This window comes from Nematostella vectensis, chromosome 3 (assembly GCF_932526225.1).
Source record: "Nematostella vectensis chromosome 3, jaNemVect1.1, whole genome shotgun sequence".
In the NCBI taxonomy this organism is placed as follows: domain Eukaryota; kingdom Metazoa; phylum Cnidaria; class Anthozoa; order Actiniaria; family Edwardsiidae; genus Nematostella; species Nematostella vectensis.
The window spans coordinates 14804884-14828880 of NC_064036.1; the positions used below are offsets into that span (position 1 = coordinate 14804884).

The window sequence follows — 23997 nt, forward strand, 5'->3', positions numbered from 1 at the left end:
CACATTTCACAGAAAATAGTATAGAACCCACCACCAAAAATACCACCGGCCGACCGGGACGATGAAGCGGCCCGTGATTTTCAATGCCCATACAAGCATGTTGGAAAACCTTTGATTGCATTTGACTTGACGTGCGAACTCGCAAAATTCACGCCAAACACCCTGAACACAGGGCCCCCAATAAGGCAGAGAAAAGTGAAGGAAAAATTTTGGGCGAAGTATTTTTTTTATAGCGTTAGCATATAAAATTTCTTATCGAATAAAATAAAGATAAAATATAATGAAATTTGATATATTGAAAACACAGTGGTATAAATTAATTATATGAATATGATGTAACCGGGTTTTTTTTCTGATCAGAAAGTGGCTCTAATGTATTTTATGAATTATAAACGAGAATGTTTCACGGGTACCCACTAGTTATTATTATTTATGTATAAATTTGGAATCTCCCGTACAATGCAATTAATTTCTATTTTCCTTGAAAGTTTAATATTAAAGGGAACCTCTTTTTATCGATAGTGTTAGCAACATTACCTCTTCACAGATGCTCTTTATCTTTGTCAAACTCGCTGACCATACCTGTTAAGCGCCGAATTTCACCATAGAAAAGCCGGTGATGTCGAAACGCAGACCAATTAAAATTTGAGCGTAAAGATTTACTGCCTGGTACTTAAGTACCCATGAGTCAAAATTGTTTTTAATTAATTTATTTATTTTTCATTTATTTTTATTTATTTTTGTTTTTTTCATTTTTTCATTTTTTTGCTTTCCGGAAAACTCTCGCTACCCTGACATCCAAGTTCGACTTGGGGCAAGAAAATCTATCTTCCGCTGGCATAAATCCGCTTTTTCGGATCATCGTCATAAAAAAGGGCACGTTCCAAGTTGTCTAACACTATGATATCACATGTCAGAATGTAAGGGGTTGTCAGACCTGCAAATTGGCAAATATTTGAACGTATGCGAAGAAGACTGTCTGTCACCCGACCAAATTACCACATTCCAATACAAAGAGCAGCTGTGAAGAGGTAAGGTTGCGAGCTCTCTGTAAAAAGCGGTTCCCTTTATTTTAACTTTCAAGGGAAATGGGGTTTAATTGCATTCGAGATGCCAAATTTGTCCCTTAATTATTGGAAAACTAGGCCCAATAGGTAAAACACAAGAAAGTAAACTTAAAAAATACAATGAATTGATTTATTACACCTTTTGCATTCACAGAAAAAGATTTGATTTGGTTTAGGAAGGGACCATTTGATATATTTGACAAGGGAAGTTGCTGATTCTATAAAAAAAAATCGAGGAAGTAATAAAGACTGGAACAAAAAGGCGCCACATCCTTCGGGGAAAAAAATCGAACAGCAAAACCGCTGAATAATAGGGAAAATGAGGAATTTCTTATTTCCTTTTTTAAAATTGATCTTTAAAATACTTTAAAATGCAGTGTTTTGCTAAATAAAACCTTGTCCATTGAAAAATCTAATGATTTTCCTTAGAATTCTTTACAATTTCCGACGCATACTACAATAAGACTAACCCATGTAAAAAAAGTACTGCAATGACATAATTTTACGAATAGATTTCAATTAACACTGCCTACTTTTGATATTTTAAAATTTCTTTTTTCTCATTTTTCGTTATTTTTCTACCGATATTTTTATATCTGCTGAGGGTTCTTTGAAACTGCTGCAATGTTGAAATTATTCCGTTTTCTCTATTTTGTACAGTAGAAGTTTGTAAACTACTAAAGCAAAATTATTTTTTTGTGTTGAGTTTTTTCCAGCCCAAGGATAATTGTTGAGATATCTAATGGCGGCATAACAATTCCAACCTTGCTCAGCTCCTCCTCCTATCTCGAGATATGAAATTTTAGATTGAAAGCAGTAAAGTCTTATTGTAGTGTCTACAATAAGTTCATCTTGGCGACTGTACTAGCTTAAATCTAAAATTATTGTTATGAAGGATTTGCAATCTATACAAAATTCGTTTGTGACACGTAAGTTTAGCAAAACCAGTTTTTATTGGACAGGCACAAAGAACAGTTTAACGATTACCCTTATCCTAATCTTACCGCTGTTACATTGCCCTAACGTTGCATAATACTATAGTCAAACTCTTTCTTTTATTTTGTTCTTGTTATTTATTTCGAAGGAATTTAATCATTTACAGTTTTTGGTGGGTGGGTTCCATACGTTTCCATGCTTATGTATGAACGGCTAAAGGCCCGTCTACACGAGCAAATTTTATGTGGCAAATGTATGTGGCAATTTTTATTTGCTCGTGTAATGATGGACAAATATTTGTTGTCAATTTGCGTCAGTAATGATTTTGTACAGCGGAGATGCATACAAAATAAAGGCTAGGGTACAAAGAAAGATGGCGCCCATGACACGAACACGACGAATGAGAAGAAATGCTGCAGCAATAGCCGCTGTTATCATGATATATAAAATTGGAAAATTAAAACGAGAAAATGTTGGTTGAAGGCTTGGAAAAGTCAAAGTCGTAGAGAAGCACAGGTACCAGCGACTAATCTTGTTGAAGAATTAAGAATAATGGACCTCGATGGATTTCATAACTTCTTACGGTAACAATAAGGAAACAAGTTTATCTGTCCATCCTTTCCTGGAGGCCACCATGTTTGGATGCGCAAATGGTTGAGACTGGGGTCTACTGAATTCAAAATATTTGCCACATTTTATGTTGCGTCTTGTCCACACCGACAAATTTTGATATTTAACAAATTTTTGTTTGCCAAAAAAACCTAACGTGTTGGTGTTTCGACAAATGCATTTCTACACGAGCAAATAAAAATTGCCACATACACATTAGCCACATAAAATTTGCTCGTGTAGACGAGCCTTAACCTTGAGATTTATTTTATCGTACTTAGTCATATTTACGAAGAAAACATAGACCGACAGGATATCAGAACTGAATCTAACAACAAATTGAAGTTGAAAGTTTTTTTTACAATCAGTTTTTATCCCATAAATATTTAAGTATTTAATCGATATTATTGTGGCAGTTTCCTTTTTTTTTGGGGGGGGGGGGGAGGGTCTCTGTGGAGAGCTCCAAAAATGGCGCGTTTGCGAGTGCTTTCTCTCGCTTAGAAAAATCGTTGAATTGCGGCTTCTCGTTGCCAGATCATTTGAAAGTGGGAACCATTCCTGGTACCCCCTATTAGCTAGGGATTGTCATTCGTGTGGTTCTTGAGTTTTCTAGTTCCTTCTTTTATCCTTGAGAGATGGCACACAGTTTTTTCTTAGCGTATAAGATATAAGATTATTTATGTTTTCCCAAAGTCAACACCCGATCATCTTTTCTTTACATCCTGACCTTTACATCTGTTTATTAAAACAATTGGTATAAATCGAGCAACATTTAAGAAAAGACTGTAACTTAGTACGAGAATAATTATCGGCAGTGCTATAGGTTGGTTTAGTAAAGCCCCGTGCAAACTGCGTCAGCATCTGCCAGCATATTGCTGGCGAATTCTTGCTCGCCAGCAAGCTGGCAGGCGCAGTTTGCACGGGGCTTAAGGACTCACTTCGTCAACTTTCAGGGATAGAGATGTTCCTTCACTACTTGCCTTCCTTAACATCCAAACAACTCCCCCCCCACACACACACACACACACAACGGCGGTAAAACCACTTCCAGTTAGCAACATACGTGCTTTTTGTAGACAAAACCATAAAGCATAAGCAAATTAGATAAAAAAGGAATTCTAGATCGCGTTTTGTTCTTTCGAAGGTGGTCAGATTTTAATCAGAAAAACTTACACCCTACACACACATCCCCCCCCCCCCCGCCCTCCCATCCCTCATCCCGGATAATTTAGGTGCACTTTTTCGGATTTCGCACCCTCCAAAGAAAATTCCTGGTTACGGCCTTGCCCAGCGTGAACGATCCCCGGCTACCCCCATTAACAGAACATACTAGGACCCTCGTAACAAAATCCTTATTGAATTATAAAATGTTAGTATTTATTATCGTTATTATTTTATACTCGCCACCACCACCTCTAGGCTGATTGTTTGCCCCGCCACCATGTGACCTATACTAAACCGTCTAAAGGCGAAAATTCTTCGATCGGCTGAATATCAGGCTATCCCTTGCGTTGCTTCCGCCCCTTGAATAGACTAGCTTACTTCTATTTTTATAGAAACATTTCATCACAACGTTCAGCCTGAGATTTTCCAAAAATTTAAAGACATGCCAAGAACATCTCGAGGTTCAAGATCATCAGAAATTTTTTTTTTACAATGTACCCTCGCTGACAATTAACAGTTAGCGTAACAAGTCTATTTTTGTCTCTAGATTGTATATGCAAAACAGTGTCTTCCAGGTGATCCACTGAGTGCTAGATCAATCATATTTTCCGGTTAGGGCTGTGATACAAGGAAAATCTGAAAATCTGGGAAACCTTTAAATATATTTTCTATTTCTTGGTGAGTTTTATTGGAGTTTAAAAGACGCCTCAAGGACGTCTCAAGACCCCAAAAACGCACAAAAACTAGCCCGTTGTTTGTTGTTAAGTAAGGTGAATCGCCAGAAGTGGACCGTAACTTTAATTTCTTCGTTACCACAAAATGAAAAAAAAACTTAAGTAATTTAAAGTTTATTAACATTTTTGTTAATAAACGTGTAGCAAAATGATGCCTTTTTGAGGCGATAAAATCGAAGAAAAGCTAGAGAAAAATTAATTCCCCTTTCTTTTGCACAATTTTGAAAAGCCAGACCTTTTTTGAACCATTAAATTTGATAGAAAAAAATGCATTTTTATGTGTTTCAAAATCGACAGAATATCAGTTTTTTTCCTTTTTTTATTTTATCTTTTTCGCCAAAAATGGGAAAGAAGAATTGACTAGGGTTGGTCACGGATTCACTTCCCCCGTCAAATATCATAAACTTCGTCCCTAACACAGGGAGCTCACCTCTACGCTTTGAATAAAGTTAGAGTTGTTTTTTTAGCTTTGCGTTGTTGATTATTTTTAGTGCGTGTGTACGTTTGTATCTCTTGTCTACTTTTTCGGCGCCCGTTGCTTTCTGGCGCTCTCTCATTGGTTAGCGTTCCAACGGCCTTCTCGACTGCGAAATGCTTCCGTGTCACGAGATACCTAGTAAAAAGAGACAAGGGATGAAACTCTCGCTAAAGTTTCTGCCGTTAGCGTCTTGCGTCTTGAGCAGAGGTGGACGGAAATGAGATGAACGGAAGTGGTTTTAAAGCGTGACGTCACCTTTCAAAAACTCAACGGCAATAGAACCGGCAAAATCTTTGAAAATGGCTTCGGCATTCGACATCGTCAGCTGGTAATAACAGTTTTGATTGTTGATAATATTATTTCGCATTTTCCTCATACGCAAGGATTCAGAGCATAGGCACAGGAATATGTTTAAAAAAAGGAAAAAAATATATTTCATAGAAAATTTCGAATAAAAGACAACTTGTAGAAACAAAGAGAAGTGTAAGACTTACATATTTTTCTTTGAAGAGTTTTTCCCGCGTGTCTCAGTGCGAGCAAAAAAAGCAAGGGCTGGCGCGATTCGCTTATTATTATGCTAACGGAAGTAAAAAGTTCTTTGATGCATCTACTTCCGTCCACCTCTGCCTCGGATGAAACGGCAGAATAGAGCCAGAGAATGAAAGGTTTGCGAGATACTTGTATACGGGGGAGGCGCTTATTTCTAGACGCTCTATCTCTAGATATCGTTTTTTACAACGTGCCAAAAGTAAAAATCCTCCCAGAAAACACAAAACACTCAAAACAGCTGTCATTGATAATTTGTGACTAGATTGGGAAACACGAAAGAAATGCTCGAATTTACTAGTCCGACGAATTTACCAGACTTCCTCAAAAGTCGGCAACGAGGAATAACAGAAATGTTATTTATCCAGCCCTCTTCTCACCTAAAATTATTTTTAAACATCAAATGACTGAAAAATGTATCTGATTGCCCAAGAATGGCGCGAGCGTCGTCCCGAAGAGCGTTGTTTCTCTGTTTGCTGGTTCTGCTGCAAGAGTTTGGTCCCGCACACTTTGCCAAACTCGCGCCGAATGGCTTCCTCAGCGACCGGGAATTCTTGGAGAGCGAGGATATGGCTAATGACCAAGAAACTGGAAGCAACCTTGTGCCGCAACCCCCAAAAACTCAGTCGTCTACAATGAAAAGAACTGCTGGTCAGTAATAGACTTATCCGAATTTCCGCATCTAATTTAGTTAATTTTATTACATTTTATATTTAATCTTATACAATTTAGGCGATTTGGACTAGGAAATCACATGACTTTTTGGGCGGCACGCGCTTCCGGCTTATGGCCGCAACAAAGCAACTTCATCGCTTACGAATCAGCCAAGAAGTTTCTATATTAGAATTCCAAAAAAAAGACCTTATTCTCACTAATAAAAACACCATTCTATATCAGCCTGGATCAAGAATGTCTATAAAGTCGTCAAGTGCGGATCGCAGTTTACCAATGCCGCTACTTCTTTGGCCAGCCTTGCCTTCGGTATCTATCAAGCCATAGAAGGCTGTTGTGGGCGTTTTCCAGAAGCCTGTGAATATCGCGACGAGTTTAATAACTTGAAAACTCAGGTAGAAGAGAAAAGCGTCCTGGCAGACAACTTACAGCTGCAAGGTATGGCTTACAGAAATGCTAACGTTATTTACCATTAACGCTCCAGGTCAGTCGCCATATTTCGGCTTAGCAAAACACCAAGTATAAGTAAGCACTCTTTTCCATCGGCTTTTCTGGATCTTCCATTGCGATATCTTCAACTGAATTTAGTCAATAAAGTTTAAACTTTGTTTGATGTGTTTATTTCAATATTATTTTATAATCTGTCTTCCAATATTGAAATAAAACAATAACAAATACATGGCTTACTCTTTAACGGCCTGGTGAAAGATTATCCATTAAAGTGACGGGGTAATCGTCCAATCTTTTAGGATATAAAACTCTAATATCTGATATCCCTTATGGGGTGTTTTTTTTTTTTTTTTCGCTTCCGCTAGGCCTAGACGGATTATTCTCGAAAAATGACTTAAACTTTTTTCTGGCACTTCTAAAAGCTATAGATTCGTTCAAAATTATCTAAAATTCTTTTTCTTTAAAATGGGTCATATGTCAAATATAAAATGAAAGTGCAAATGAAAACACGCAGTTTCCAAAAGGCCTGATCAAACCTGATTTAATTCCATATCCATTCCTCTTTAGGGCCCCCGAATGGTTTTTGGCGAGCACTTGCGAGCTTGCGAGTACCCCGTTTTTTTATGCGAGCCCGAGCATTTATAAGCGAAAAAAATTTGCGCGAGCATTAGCCGAAAACTGCAAGCACATCGAAATTTCGGGGGACCATCCGGGGGCCTTATCTAGTGAATGCTAAATAAGAATCAGGCAACTCACGTTGAGGCAATTGCACTAGTCGGTGCTGTCTTCAAGAAAAACTCAATTTCACTTCGCACGAAAAAAAAAATGTAACTATTTGTTTTTTTCACTGTTTGAAAATTCAAAAAATCGCAGTTTTTACTCTACAATGCCCGAATTTTTTAAAAAATTCTTTTGATGTCTAAAACTATTTAAAAAACCAGAATAATCGGCTAGCCCTAGCTTTCGCCAACCTTTACACACTTAGTGGATCATCACATACTGATAAATACTGGACATGAATTCAGTCAGAAAAAGAGACAATTCAGAAAAAAAACTGAAATTGTGTTTGTGTTTTAGTGTTTTAGGGTTCGACCACACCACACCCAAAGTGATATCCTATAAGTTTTCTATGTTTTTAGGGGAGTCCCTCAGCAGGTTTATGGTGACTAAAAGGCAAAATTTATTTTTTGCAGCTAAAAATCTTCAAGTCTGGGTCGAAAATAACATCGATAAGTACTCTGAATTGTACGACGAATTGATGGATATTAACAGAGAGCAGGATCTCTACTTGGAAAGCATAAATCCTAATATTGAAACTACATTGAACAACGAAGAGAAGAATATCATGGTAGGCATCCGTATTTACTTGTTTGGACTCAAGTTATTTCGATCTCAGAAGAAAGGACCCATCATTTTGTTTTTGTGACCATCATAAAAGTGCAAAAATTTTAAATACATTTGTGCATTATGTTGGCAAAATCCTTGAACGTTTATTTAAGACAAAGTGACAAAGAGACAAAAGAGAGTGACAAAGAGACAAAGGAGAGTTGGTTAGCAGGCCCGGCAAACGCCGAAGGAGACATCCAACATAAAAATGTTAACTAAACACCCCCTCACGTGATCACGATCACAAAAATACCGCTTACTGATTTCTTTGAAACTCTGCTATCTTTTTACAAATCTTTTTAATATTTGTTTTTTATAATTTTGTGTGTTTTTAAAATATCGCTATCGTCGAGCGACGTTAAAATTTTATAGAGAATAGAGCATTCTATCGAACAACCTCAGTAGCATTCCCATGGCAAGCAAAATAAAAAGGCATTTGTCCGAATCTGCATCAATACTGTAGAGTTTGAAAATTCTAAGTGCGATATTGATAGAAATAACGATGCTTTGTCTACTCCACTTGTACGGTACGCTCGAGCCTGGTCATAGGGTTAATGTGACGTGAACGCCGCGTTTTCTAACCAGTCACCTTCAATATGTTTGAAAGTGAATGACTTTACGTTAAGATTTTACAAATCTCTCTCAAATTCACAAACTGCGAATAGATAGATGCATAAGCTTGCCTGCCAACCGCCCTCTTCTTTAATTGGTTATAAGCTATTTTAAAGAATTTTCTCAACTTAAAAATTATCCATGATGATTTCCCCTCCTCCCATTAGTTTTAAATTATTCAGTCGGAAAAGTATGAAATCAAACCCAAGCCTCCAAATTATTATTTTGTAAATGAGTTATTTCAAGACACCACCGTGCATCAATCCTATTTTTCTTATAGGATGCCATCAAGGCAAAGAACAACACCAAGGAGGAACTGGATTACCTTCAAGTATCCGACATGTATGAATCAGCCATTGACAACGCCATGAATATCGGTTTCCCCCTATTAGGACTTTTAGTCAGCGGTGGATTCGCAACCTACAAATACGCCAAGAAAAATAGAGCTCAGAAGGAGGTTTTCAAGGTATGTCTACAAAAACCTTTTATCAACACTGCAGGCTAGAAATCAAAGGCTTGAATCAATTGTATTATAGGATGAAATTTCGTTTACATTGTTTCAGAAATCCTTATATCAATTACTTGTTTATTTGTGAATCGTAGCTCGAGAGAAGAAATGCCATCCGACTCAAGACATCCCCTGACGCTAAAATTGCAAAACGGAAAACAAACTTGATCACAAGTTTCAAAACCGCGTACAGACAAATAAAGAACACACTGAATACCAAGTTCGCCAGGTCGATCAAAATCGTTAAGGGTCTTGGCAAAGCATTTGGCATTGCACTAGGTTTCTTTTCCTCAGGTAAGAATCGAACTTCTTTAAAACATCCACCTCGGGCTGTACCACAACATCTACCGCGCACTGCACCACAACATCTACCGCGCACTGTACAGCAACATCTAACGCGCACTGCACCACAACATCTTCACCGCGCACTGCACCACAACATCTACCGCGCACTGTACCACAACATCTACCGCGCACTGTACCACAACATCTACCGCGCACTGCACCACAACATCTACCGCGCACTGCACCACAACATCTACCGCGCACTGTACCACAACATCTACCGCGCACTGCACCACAACATCTACCGCGCACTGTACCGCAACATCTACCGCGCACTGCACCACAACATCTACCGCGCACTGTACCGCAACATCTACCGCGCACTGCACCACAACATCTACCGCCCACTGTACCACAACATCTACCGCGCACTGCACAGCAACATCTAGAGCGCACTGCACCACAACATCTTAACCGCGCACTGCACCACAACATCTTCACCGCGCACTGCACCACAACATCTACCGCGCACTGCACCACAACATCTACCGCGCACTGTACCACAACATCTACCGCGCACTGTACCGCAACATCTACCGCGCACTGTACAGCAACATCTACCGCGCACTGTACCGCAACATCTACCACGCACTGTACCACAACATCTACCGCGCACTGCACCACAACATCTACCGGGCACTGTACCACAACATCTACCGCGCACTGTACCACAACATCTACCGCGCACTGTACCACAACATCTACCGCGCACTGCACCACAACATCTACCGCGCACTGTACAGCAACATCTACCGCGCACTGTACCACAACATCTATCGCGCACTGTACCACAACATCTACCGCGCACTGTACCGCAACATCTACCGCGCACTGCACCACGACATCTACCGCGCACTGTACCACAACATCAACCGCGCACTGCACCACAACATCTACCGCGCACTGTACCACAACATCTACCGCGCACTGTACCACAACATCTACCGCGCACTGCACCACAACATCTACCGCGCACTGCACCACAACATCTACCGCGCACTGCACCACAACATCTACCGCGCACTGCACCACAACATCTACCGCGCACTGCACCACAACATCTACCGCGCACTGCACCACAACATCTACCGCGCACTGTACCACAACATCTACCGCGCACTGCACCACAACATCTACCGCGCACAGTACCGCAACATCTACCGCGCACTGTACCGCAACATCTACCGCGCACTGTACCACAACATCTTCACCGCGCACTGCACCACAACATCTACCGCGCACTGTACAGCAACATCTATCGCGCACTGTACCGCAACATCTACCACGCACTGTACCGCAATATCTACCACGCACAGTACCACAACATCTACCGCGCACTGTACCGCAACATCTACCGCGCACTGCACAGCAACATCTACCGCGCACTGTACCACAACATCTACCGCGCACTGTACAGCAACATCTACCGCGCACTGCACCACAACATCTACCGCGCACTGTACCACAACATCTACCGCGCACTGTACCACAACATCTACCGCGCACTGTACAGCAACATCTAACGCGCACTGTACAGCAACATCTACCGCGCACTGTACCACAACATCTACCGCGCACTGTACCACAACATCTACCGCGCACTGTACAGCAACATCTACCGCGCACTGTACCACAACATCAACCGCGCACTGTACCACAACATCTACCGCGCACTGTACCGCAACATCTACCGCGCACTGTACCACAACATCTACCGCGCACTGTACAGCAACATCTATCGCGCACTGTACCACAACATCTACCGCGCACAGTACCGCAACATCTACCGCGCACTGCACCACGACATCTACCGCGCACTGTACCACAACATCAACCGCGCACTGCACCACAACATCTACCGCGCACTGTACCACAACATCTACCGCGCACTGTACCACAACATCTACCGCGCACTGCACCACAACATCTACCGCGCACTGTACAGCAACATCTATCGCGCACTGTACCGCAACATCTACCACGCACTGTACCGCAATATCTACCACGCACAGTACCACAACATCTACCGCGCACTGTACCGCAACATCTACCGCGCACTGCACAGCAACATCTACCGCGCACTGTACCACAACATCTACCGCGCACTGTACAGCAACATCTATCGCGCACTGCACCACAACATCTACCGCGCACTGTACCACAACATCTACCGCGCACTGTACCACAACATCTACCGCGCACTGTACAGCAACATCTAACGCGCACTGTACAGCAACATCTACCGCGCACTGTACCACAACATCTACCGCGCACTGTACCACAACATCTACCGCGCACTGTACAGCAACATCTACCGCGCACTGTACCACAACATCAACCGCGCACTGTACCACAACATCTACCGCGCACTGTACCGCAACATCTACCGCGCATTGTACCACAACATCTACCGCGCACTGTACAGCAACATCTATCGCGCACTGTACCGCAACATCTACCACGCACTGTACCGCAACATCTACCACGCACTGTACCACAACATCTACCGCGCACTGTACCACAACATCTACCGCGCACTGTACAGCAACATCTACCGCGCACTGCACCACAACATCTACCGCGCACTGTACCACAACATCTACCGCGCACTGTACCACAACATCTACCGCGCACTGTACAGCAACATCTAACGCGCACTGTACAGCAACATCTACCGCGCACTGTACCACAACATCTACCGCGCACTGTACCACAACATCTACCGCGCACTGTACAGCAACATCTACCGCGCACTGTACCACAACATCAACCGCGCACTGTACCACAACATCTACCGCGCACTGTACCGCAACATCTACCGCGCACTGTACCACAACATCTACCGCGCACTGTACAGCAACATCTATCGCGCACTGTACCACAACATCTACCGCGCACAGTACCGCAACATCTACCGCGCACTGCACCACGACATCTACCGCGCACTGTACCACAACATCAACCGCGCACTGCACCACAACATCTACCGCGCACTGTACCACAACATCTACCGCGCACTGTACCACAACATCTACCGCGCACTGCACCACAACATCTACCGCGCAATGCACCACAACATCTACCGCGCACTGTACAGCAACATCTACCGCGCACTGTACCGCAACATCTACCGCGCACTGTACCACAACATCTTCACCGCGCACTGCACCACAACATCTACCGCGCACTGTACAGCAACATCTATCGCGCACTGTACCGCAACATCTACCACGCACTGTACCGCAATATCTACCACGCACAGTACCACAACATCTACCGCGCACTGTACCGCAACATCTACCGCGCACTGCACAGCAACATCTACCGCGCACTGTACCACAACATCTACCGCGCACTGTACAGCAACATCTACCGCGCACTGCACCACAACATCTACCGCGCACTGTACCACAACATCTACCGCGCACTGTACCACAACATCTACCGCGCACTGTACAGCAACATCTAACGCGCACTGTACAGCAACATCTACCGCGCACTGTACCACAACATCTACCGCGCACTGTACCACAACATCTACCGCGCACTGTACAGCAACATCTACCGCGCACTGTACCACAACATCAACCGCGCACTGTACCACAACATCTACCGCGCACTGTACCGCAACATCTACCGCGCATTGTACCACAACATCTACCGCGCACTGTACAGCAACATCTATCGCGCACTGTACCGCAACATCTACCACGCAATGTACCGCAACATCTACCACGCACTGTACCACAACATCTAACGCGCACTGCACCACAACATCTACCGCGCACTGCACCACAACATCTACCGCGCACTGTACAGCAACATCTACCGCGCACTGCACCACAACATCTACCGCGCACTGCACCACAACATCTACCGCGCACTGAACAGCAACATCTACCGCGCACTGAACAGCAACATCTACCGCGCACTGTACCGCAACATCTACCGCGCACTGTACCGCAACATCTACCGCGCACTGTACAGCAACATCTACCGCGCACTGTACCACAACATCTACCGCGCACTGTACAGCAACATCTACCGCGCACTGTACCACAACATCTACCGCGCACTGTACCACAACATCTACCGCGCACTGTACCGCAACATCTACCGCGCACTGTACCGCAACATCTACCGCGCACTGTACCACAACATCTACCGCGCACTGTTCAGCAACATCTACCGCGCACTGTACCACAACATCTACCGCGCACTGTACAGCAACATCTACCGCGCACTGCACCAAAACATCTACCGCGCACTGTACCACAACATCTACCGCGCACTGTACCGCAACATCTACCGCGCACTGTACCGCAACATCTACCGCGCACTGTACAGCAACATCTACCGCGCACTGCACCACAACATCTACCGCGCACTGTACCGCAACATCTACCGCGCACTGTACAGCAAAATCTATTTCGCACTGTACAGCAAAAATCTATTGCGCACTGTACCACACTACCGCGCACTGTACCGCAACATCTACCGCGCACTGTACCACAACATCTTTACCGCGCACTGCACCACAACATCTACCGCGCACTGTACAGCAACATCTATCGCGCACTGTACCGCAACATCTACCACGCACTGTACCGCAATATCTACCACGCACAGTACCACAACATCTACCGCGCACTGTACCGCAACATCTACCGCGCACTGCACAGCAACATCTACCGCGCACTGTACCACAACATCTACCGCGCACTGTACAGCAACATCTACCGCGCACTGCACCACAACATCTACCGCGCACTGTACCACAACATCTACCGCGCACTGTACCACAACATCTACCGCGCACTGTACAGCAACATCTAACGCGCACTGTACAGCAACATCTACCGCGCACTGTACCACAACATCTACCGCGCACTGTACCACAACATCAACCGCGCACTGTACCACAACATCTACCGCGCACTGTACCGCAACATCTACCGCGCATTGTACCACAACATCTACCGCGCACTGTACAGCAACATCTATCGCGCACTGTACCGCAACATCTACCGCGCACTGTACCGCAACATCTACCGCGCACTGTACCGCAACATCTACCGCGCACTGTACAGCAACATCTACCGCGCACTGCACCACAACATCTACCGCGCACTGTACCACAACATCTACCGCGCATTGTACCACAACATCTACCGCGCACTGTACAGCAACATCTATCGCGCACTGTACCACAACATCTACCGCGCACTGTACCGCAACATCTACCACGCACTGTACCGCAACATCTACCACGCACTGTACCACAACATCTAACGCGCACTGCACCACAACATCTACCGCGCACTGCACCACAACATCTACCGCGCACTGTACAGCAACATCTACCGCGCACTGCACCACAACATCTACCGCGCACTGCACCACAACATCTACCGCGCACTGAACAGCAACATCTACCGCGCACTGAACAGCAACATCTACCGCGCACTGTACCGCAACATCTACCGCGCACTGTACCGCAACATCTACCGCGCACTGTACAGCAACATCTACCGCGCACTGTACCACAACATCTACCGCGCACTGTACAGCAACATCTACCGCGCACTGTACCACAACATCTACCGCGCACTGTACCACAACATCTACCGCGCACTGTACCGCAACATCTACCGCGCACTGTACCGCAACATCTACCGCGCACTGTACCACAACATCTACCGCGCACTGTACAGCAACATCTACCGCGCACTGTACCACAACATCTTCACCGCGCACTGTACCACAATATCTACCGCGCACTGTACCACAACATCTACCGCGCACTGTACAGCAACATCTACCGCGCACTGTACCACAACATCTACCGCGCACTGTACAGCAACATCTACCGCGCACTGCACCACAACATCTACCGCGAACTGTACCACAACATCTACCGCGCACTGTACCGCAACATCTACCGCGCACTGTACCGCAACATCTACCGCGCACTGTACAGCAACATCTACCGCGCACTGCACCACAACATCTACCGCGCACTGTACCGCAACATCTACCGCGCACTGTACCGCAACATCTACCGCGCACTGTACAGCAAAATCTATTTCGCACTGTACAGCAAAAATCTATTGCGCACTGTACCACACTACCGCGCACTGTACCGCAACATCTACCGCACACTGCACCACAACATCTTCCGCGCACTGTACCGCAACATCTACGCACACTGCACCACAACATCTACCGCGCACTGTACAGCAACATCTACCGCGCACTGTACAGCAACATCTATCGCGCACTGCACCACAACATCTACCGCGCACTGTACAGCAACATCTACCGCGCACTGTACAGCAAAAATCTATTGCGCACTGTACCACGACATCTACCGCGCACTGCACCACAACATCTACCGCGCACTGTACCACAACATCTATCCCGATGAAAAAGTTTAACTGAACTTGATTCAAATTGTTGCGCAGACTTAAAATTTATGTTTTCTTTATTTCAGGGATGGAAATTTATTCCATCATTTCTACCCTTAAGGAATGCGAAAAAAGACGAGATAATGCAAAGGAGGCGAGGGACTTTACTGCAAAAGCTCTAGCCAACTTTGATGAAGCCATTAAGAATATCACTACTTCAAAGAACATCATGTACTCGGTAAAAATACAGCAAAGTAATATAGTACCTATTAGGGCATGACAAAGAAAGATAACCTTTATTAAATGGAAGACATTCGAGGATCTGCCCTCTCTGTCTACCAGGATACATCTTAAGTTAAAGCCCTTGTAATGTAGATAATAAGAGTGTATTTTTAAAGTTATTCCCTCGTTATTAAGGACTGTTTTTAAGGTCTTGACAAAAGCCGGACACACCAACAACTGTTTTCGTCTTCTCTCGACGAAAACGTCGTCTTTTCTCGACGAAAACGCCATACATTGTTTTTATCCATGTATTAAACTCGATTTTTATCATGACATTCCGTTTTTTTCTATATGATTCCTGTAAAACACGGGAAACAAGCAGGTGACTCATTAGGTCCTCGTGCATTTATTGTTTATTCAACAGGCTTTTGAGGAAGTACGAAAGGAACTGGTCGCGGAAGACTTGATGAAGCTGCTAGTAGACATCAAGCAAGTAGTGGATAATACTAATCCTACACCTGAACTGGTAAGTACAAGAGAAATTGTGATTAAGATCCGTATAGTCAGCCCCTTTTTTCTGTTGTTGTTTTATTGGAAGACACATTATGTGTCAAAAGCCATCCAAAAACAAACTTTTGTGCTTTATTTGCCTTAATCAAATAGAAAATAAGGCAAATGCGTTTTCAAAACAGCCGATTAAAAAGGATATTTTCACACTTACTATTTTGCTAGGATGACCAACAGGCGGCTGACAGAGGCTAATCTCAATGATGTGTTATATACGGCCTTATTTGTCCAGGGGTAGAGCTGGGCAACTCTAAGTTATTGTTTTTTTCTTTCTTGAATTATAAACAAAAGAAAGGAAGGGACTTCACATGCTGTGGTTGCTTGAAATGAGAGGATAGTTCTTGCAAATGTTTATATCCTTTTGAAATCATCTTAATCGTGTTTCACCAGATCGAAGCCGCCAATGGAATCGAGAACTACAGATTAAATATGCCATCGGATATCTCCCCAAACCAGACGTATGATCACCAAATAAACTTGATCAAAAGTTTAAGGCAGATCCCTTTTACTCTCAGCTGTTACACACAAAAGGTAATCCTTTTCACTCCTTGCCTGACTTGCCTTGACAAATAGATAACAACATCGTTTATCTTATAAATGGATATGTTTATACCATAAAAATACGATATCTTTTCTCGAGTTTTGACGCGGATTACGGAAAATGCGTTGTGTTCTTCTCACTGGATGATTGGATGTTTTATGCTTAGAACTTCAGACCGCCACTTGAAAATTGTTTTCGCATAAACTCACGACTCGTACGGAGTTGTGGTATCGACTATCTGTCTTTGTGTTTAGAGCAAAATCCTGTGAAAGAATCATCTCAATGCAGAATTTATAGCGAAGATGTTCCCAGGTTTTTCATCATTCATGAATTATTATTTCACTAAGCAATTCCCTGAACACGTAGTTATCCATTTAATCGCTTAAGCCTCAATTAATTTCTTGAAAATTTGGCCGCTTTTAAAGTCTCTCGCGGGCAACTGTTTTTAAAAATGCGTTTAAATTAAAACCCCTTAAGAAGCCCCTTCAAAGCGATCGATCTGATCTTTGGCGAACATAATCACCAATTTCTCTGGTTTGCAAATTTTGAAATAAAAATTAGATATTTTAACTAGAAGTAAAGTGCTCGAGCTCAGATTAGATAGCCATTCCATTGAAAGAGTAAAATCTATATTCTTATAGATTTGCCTTGGGGAAGTTCGCACATTTTCCATCCATAAGCCATATTTATACAACACCCCCTTTTCGTTGCAGCCACTGTCTTGGCTGATCACTAAACCTTTGTTTCATGCTTTCTCTATTTGTTTTATAAGAGAAAAGGAACAAAAACAAATTTCTTGTAGTATTTTATTAAACAAAATAAATTATTCAATTGAAGGTCTGATAATCAAAACACGCAATCTGATTAGTTGGGGAGGGGACTTGCAGTCATAGTTATTTTGGAAAAAAAGTATAGTTAAAAAAGGCTGCTTTTGGTAGTTGAGTGGGGAGGGGCACATCCCCTGTTCCCACCCCTAGCTGTATGTCTGTGCATACACAGTAACTATTTGGATCTAAGTGGTGGCCATTAAAATAGCTATTGAAATGATTACTGTTCATGTGTTAAAGTATAGTGTACTATACAGTATTAATAATCTCCTGCTTCACTCTTCAAAAAATTCTGTAAAGAAAGTACACTGCAGTATTCAATTGAGCCCTCGGATTTCTGAAAAGTCTGTGTGTCTTCTCCATGGCTGTTTGCTTTGGTTTAAAATCATGTAGCAATGAATTCTGTCTTATTTCTGGTGCAATGTTTTGCATTTATAATAGTTCTGGACTGCACATTGCTGTGGAAAAATAAACCCAAAACATAAAATACTGCAAACCAGGTATCGATAATATAAAAAAATATTTCTGATATGTGCGGGGCAGGCAAATGAGATTATTCAGAGTTATTTAACATTTCCCTGTATGAATAAGATAACACAGAGATCTACCAAGTGCTTATCATTTTTACCCGCCATTTTAGGAATTTGGATGGCTTGTCTGCCCTTAATAAAAGGTTATTTCGCTGTATATGTAAACAAAGCTTACATCAGGTGATGGGTTTGGGCTATTTAGGGGCTAGTTAGCTAGTTTGATTATCCTCTTCAAGTTAATCGCTTATTCGTTTTGTTTTATCATCAATTGACAAACTTCGAAAGCAAAATCCGTAAAACATCGGATAATAAGTCGTCATACTTACCAAATAATTATTTGATATCGCCATCGTATTCGCGGTATTAATTGAAGAAAAAGCTTTCAACATTATCGTAAACACAGGGCAAGTGCGAAAAATCATGGCCTCTTTGTATCGCTGACTGCCAAAGGTAGCCCAAATCTTGGTTTCCACAAAGTCCGTCAAAATCGCTGAAAAAAAAAGCTGGAAAGGCAACGCATAGACTACTAATTGCGCATCGGGGGAGGGGACGGGAGATTTTGTTTCCAAGATGGCGGCAGCTTGTTCCACAGGAAACCCAAATCGACACGATGACCGAAATTAGATATTTTAATAATTTTTGTAGAGCGCGACATGAAAATGTCTCTCTGGGTGGCTACATGTTGCGCTCGACATGTCTTCTTGTTTGGACAGGCCATTACGCTTTGAATCTTTCCCAATAAACTCTTCTCTAAACAGTTTATGCATCATGTAAATGAAATTCCTGGAATTGTCCATTTTCTTCGCTTGGGACTCTGTTAGCTGGTTAGTTATTTTGAGTAGATCTTCTGATAAACTATCACTTTGTCTTTTTTTTCCCTACTCCAGGTGAAGATGCTCACCTCTATTCTAAATGGTTGTCGAGATGGAACAAAATCATTTGATGAACTATACTCTGATGCTACCTCATTGTTTGGGAGCGAGGCAAGAAGATGCGAGAGAAAAATAGGCGCTTTCTACGTGACTAAAGAAACCCTGAAGACAAAACTTGAGACCGTAATGAAGAAAGAGAATCTAAGCCCCGTTTGTAGGGTGAACAATCCGACGACGAAAAGCTTAGCATGCATGAAAAAGAGTAATGGCCAAACTGCAGAAGATATCGCCGCAGAAATGGAGATTGACAAGGTAGGGAGCGGTAGCTATATATTTTAAACGAATTAATACAAAAAGCCCAAATAGTCGTGTTCTTGAAACAGAAGAATAAATACAATACAGTCTGCCCTGAAGAAGTCTTATTATAGACGAAAATTTGAGTCGAATTCCAGTTTTTTGGTATATTTTACACGAACTATATATAATTATATATACTTCAGTTTAGCTTTTGGGGGATCATACAATTTGAACATCACCAGTATTAGCTAGATGTGGGCTAGAGTATGCTGGAAGCTTCGCGAAAATAAAGAAGATACTCAAGAAATAGTGGCTGAAGAATTGATATCTACCCTGCTATTTGACCAGCCATAATGCTCAGCAAAGTTATTTATCAGACATGCTAACGTTTGGTGATACATCTCACAGTTAAAACTTACCATATTTACTCTGTAGAAGATCACTGATTTATTCCTGTTTCTGTTAAGGATGTCATCATGCCACTTCTCGAAGACTGTCCGGAGGAGGGTTTGAATCCAAAGCAGGTAGAACAAGTGTGTAATTTAAGGGAGCTTCTTGACGGAGACAACAAGCAAGTAGCGAGTATACTCGGGTTTGACCTTGCTAAAGTGAAGGAAGTGGTCTGTCCTTCAGGTAAGAATTGTTGACACCACACCCTACATTCACTTCTACCTTCACATTCCTAACTCAAACCCCTTCCCCCTTTAAATGCCACGAAAAACCCTTTTTTCGCCGCCCTTCGGACCTTACCGCTACCTTTACCTTAAACTGTATCCTCCCCTCAATTTCCCTGAAACCTTCACTCTCAACTCCCCTCACGCCGTCCTCATACCCTCAAAATGTTACCCTCAACTCCCCTCAAACCGTCCTTATCACCTCAATTATCCTTAAATCCAGTAGCGGATCTAGGGGAGGGTTTAGGGGGTTTAAACCCCCCCCTTGGGCTCAACCCCCCCGCCTCCTTTAGCGAAAAGGTAGATCGCCCCTGAAATCGGCCCTCGGCACCCCTTAAGGCGTCCTTATCTCCTCAATTCCCCTCAAACTGTTACTCTCAACTCCACTAAAACCTTTCTCGCCCTTCAACTCCACTCAAACTGTTGCTCTTGACTCTTGCTCTCAAATTGTTTGAAATCCAATTCCCCTCAAATCTTTCTTTTATATTTTATTCTCCTCCAAATCATCCATATCCCCTGGGCTACCCAGAAACCGTTGATTGCGGGGAATATGGAACAACAATATACCTATTTTTGTTCTCTTTCAGGCGACAAACCGAAGCGCAAGAATACCACTTCAGATAAAGAAGAATGAATCCTTCTATAATCTAAAGTCGAGCCTGCTAGAAATTAGACAGACTCATTGTTGAATAGAAAATAAAATACAGTAAATAACTTGAAAACAGCATATGCACATTTTCATCAAATCTTGTCACAATTACAATACACATAATTTGCAAATGTGCCCGGTTGGTCACCCTGCCCCAAAAAGGCGACCATAAATTAAGGCCCAGGACAAAAAAGATAAATCCATTAACTTCGTTCATGTACAATTTCGGTCGTATAGGTTACTTTATTAAAATTATAGTCTAGTCATGCGATACTCTTTACATACGGCTGCGCTGATTGCCGATTGCGCTGAGCACTAATTCGGGTTCGGAGCACTATTTCACGAAAGAGAATGAAAAAGCTATACAGGTACAGAATATTACCTCCGAGCAGGAAATATTTAGAAAACGGCACATGCTGAGGGGGTACCCCTCAGCATGGAAAGTTGGGGAGGAATGATACGAATCCCTAAGCGACAAAAGATAAAACAAATAGAAGCGCCAAGCTAAACGGAATTCATGAAAGTGCAGGCAAGAGTCCCATCATATCTATTTATTTAATTTTAGGAGGTCTGGGGATCTCCCTAGAAAACTTGCAGCCCTCCCCACAAACATAGCAGCCCCCTCCTCCCGGTTAAATAATGACCCTTTCCTAATTCTGTTTGTCTGAGTGTTCTAAATCTATCTCTTACGAAACTTGCCAACAACACAATTACATGAAATGTTTTTGGAGTGAACGCAGACAGTCACGCTTGTAGCAGTCACGTGGTCTATGCAGGCGCGTGCCCACATGAGGGGAGGGGGGATGCCGGATACCTTTTGGTAGCCCGAACCATTTGGTAGCCCTTTGGTAGGATTAGGTAACCCGAATCCTCTGTAACTCGAACCCTTGGTAGCCCGAACCCTCGCTATCCTAACCCTCGGTAACCCGAACCCTTTGGTAGCGGAACCCTCGCTATCCTAACCTTGATAACTCGAAGCCTTTTGCAGCCCGAACCCTCGCTATCCGAACCTTGATAACTCGAAGCCTTTGGCAGCCCGAACCCTCGCTATCCGAACCCTTGATAACTCGAAGCCTTTGGCAGCCCGAACCCTCGCTATCCGAACCTTGATAACTTGAAGCCTTTTGCAGCCCGTACCCTCGCTATCCGAACCTTAATAACTCGAAGCCTTTGGCAGCCCGAACCCTCGCTATCCGAAACTTGATAACTCGAAGCCTTTGGCAGCCCGAACCCTCGCTATCCGAACCTTGATAACTCGAAGCCTTTGGCAGCCCGAACCCTCGCTATCCGGACCTTTATATCTCGAAGCCTTTGGCAGCCCGAACCCTCGCTATCCGAACCTTGATAACTCGAAGCCTTTGGCAGCCCGAACCCTCGCTATCCGAACCTTGATAACTCGTAGCCTTTGGCAGCCCGTACCCTCGCTATCCGAACCTTGATTACTCGAAGCCTTTGGTAGCCCGAACCCTCGCTATCCAAACCTTGATAACTCGAAGCCTTTGGCAGCCCGAATCCTCGCTAGGATCAACCCCCCGCCCCCCTAATTGAGTAAAAATAAGAAACTCGAGAGGTCACTTTGTTTAAAGGAAATAAATGAAGAAATTAATATAGCTCACGCTTATTTCTGATTGTCGTTACACCGCGTTTCGCTGACTGCCGACACTTGTCGCGTGAATGTTTGCACGGAAGTCAACAGTTTTTCGTGGACCCCTTGCTTTTTATCTTATCGCCCGTCGTGCAGTGTTTTTTTGCGCGAACAGCGAAAGTGGCTAGTTTATAGTGCCCATCCCGATGACATTGGGCAAGGTGGATATGACCTGTTTAATTTTAAGTGACAATAAAAAGGCCTGCTGTTGTTTTCTTTATAATATCACGCTAGTTCAATATACTAGAGCCCAACATATCACTTTCTGTTCGTATCTATAAAGTACAGCCATTGACAGTCAGATATGCAAGAGCAGTTATTTATACATATTGCTAAACTACCACAACTCTGATTTATTTCAAAATTTTTACATTGCTTGCAGGGAAAATACCAAATTGCATGATGGCTAAGAGCAGCGAACAGAACGAACAAAAGTTTTCCGCCGATAAAAAACATTTGTTTTTACCTGAAAAACACTTCTCCACGCCAGATTAGGCGAGTCCATATTTATAAATCTATGCTACTTCAGCGACAAGTTTTTCTAAAGTCTTTCGGTTTGCCCTTCAGCATTTGAAAACAAAAATTTTAATTCGTAGTTCTGTAAGTTATCAGATGCCAGGGTTTCTTGAATGCTTTCGGCTTTCAAGTTTACATCCCTTTTCGCAAAATCACTCCGTTTTCCACGTTTGTATTTGTGTATTCTCCCAGTCTTTTATAATATTTATAAGATTTGGCTTTGTAGCCGCAAACGACGCCAACAACGGCTGAAGGAATTGAATTATTTTCCAGTGTGCGCGGTGCGCGTGCGTTCCCACTTTCGCGCCATTCAATTTCCGACCAATCAGAGACGCGATGAGAAAGGACATACGGAACACAGGCATCCAATCGTGACCACGGGAACTTTATCGTATAGCTATACCACTTTTCTGTGACTATGAGGCTCCGCAGGGGCTCCGCTATATATCATATTGATCTTATAATATTGTCCTGAAAAATACATTTTCAGTGCTAGAGATGTGACGTGACTCGTGTATTAACTTTATAAGAGGGAGGAGAACCTCTAGCCATTTCCGTTTGGCAAAAACGACAATTTTTATAAAAAGTATAGTACCTTTATTGCCCTCCCCCCCCTTCCCGGCAATCCTCCACTTTCTTGAAACTCTTGCTTCGGCCCTCTCTTTTTGGAACTCCTAGCACACGAATTTCGCTATTGCAAGGAAAGACACATTAGCATTTTTGCTTTTGCTATGCACGCAAAT

At 43.1% G+C, this 23997-nt stretch overlaps 1 protein-coding gene across 1 annotated transcript; it reads left to right on the forward strand.

Annotated features, from left to right (window-relative positions):
• The first annotated feature begins 905 nt into the window (after positions 1 to 905).
• On the forward strand, positions 906 to 21166 carry LOC116604809. Its single transcript, XM_032367711.2, has 12 exons — positions 906 to 1031; positions 5968 to 6185; positions 6432 to 6644; positions 7850 to 8004; positions 8935 to 9120; positions 9258 to 9456; positions 16001 to 16152; positions 16561 to 16662; positions 17094 to 17234; positions 19489 to 19785; positions 20238 to 20403; positions 21032 to 21166. The coding sequence occupies exons 1-12, from the start codon at positions 964 to 966 to the stop codon at positions 21076 to 21078; spliced, it is 1944 nt and encodes a 647-aa protein (XP_032223602.1). The 5' UTR covers positions 906 to 963; the 3' UTR covers positions 21079 to 21166.
• Positions 21167 to 23997: the final 2831 nt, after the last annotated feature.

Coding starts and splice junctions, on each gene's coding strand:
- LOC116604809 (XM_032367711.2), top strand. CDS start 964: ATGCGAAGAAGACTGTCTGTCACCCGACCAAATTACCACATTCCAATA. Junction 6,645..7,849: donor AGACAACTTACAGCTGCAAG/GTATGGCTTACA, acceptor TATTTTTTGCAG/CTAAAAATCTTCAAGTCTGG. Junction 20,404..21,031: donor GGAAGTGGTCTGTCCTTCAG/GTAAGAATTGTT, acceptor GTTCTCTTTCAG/GCGACAAACCGAAGCGCAAG.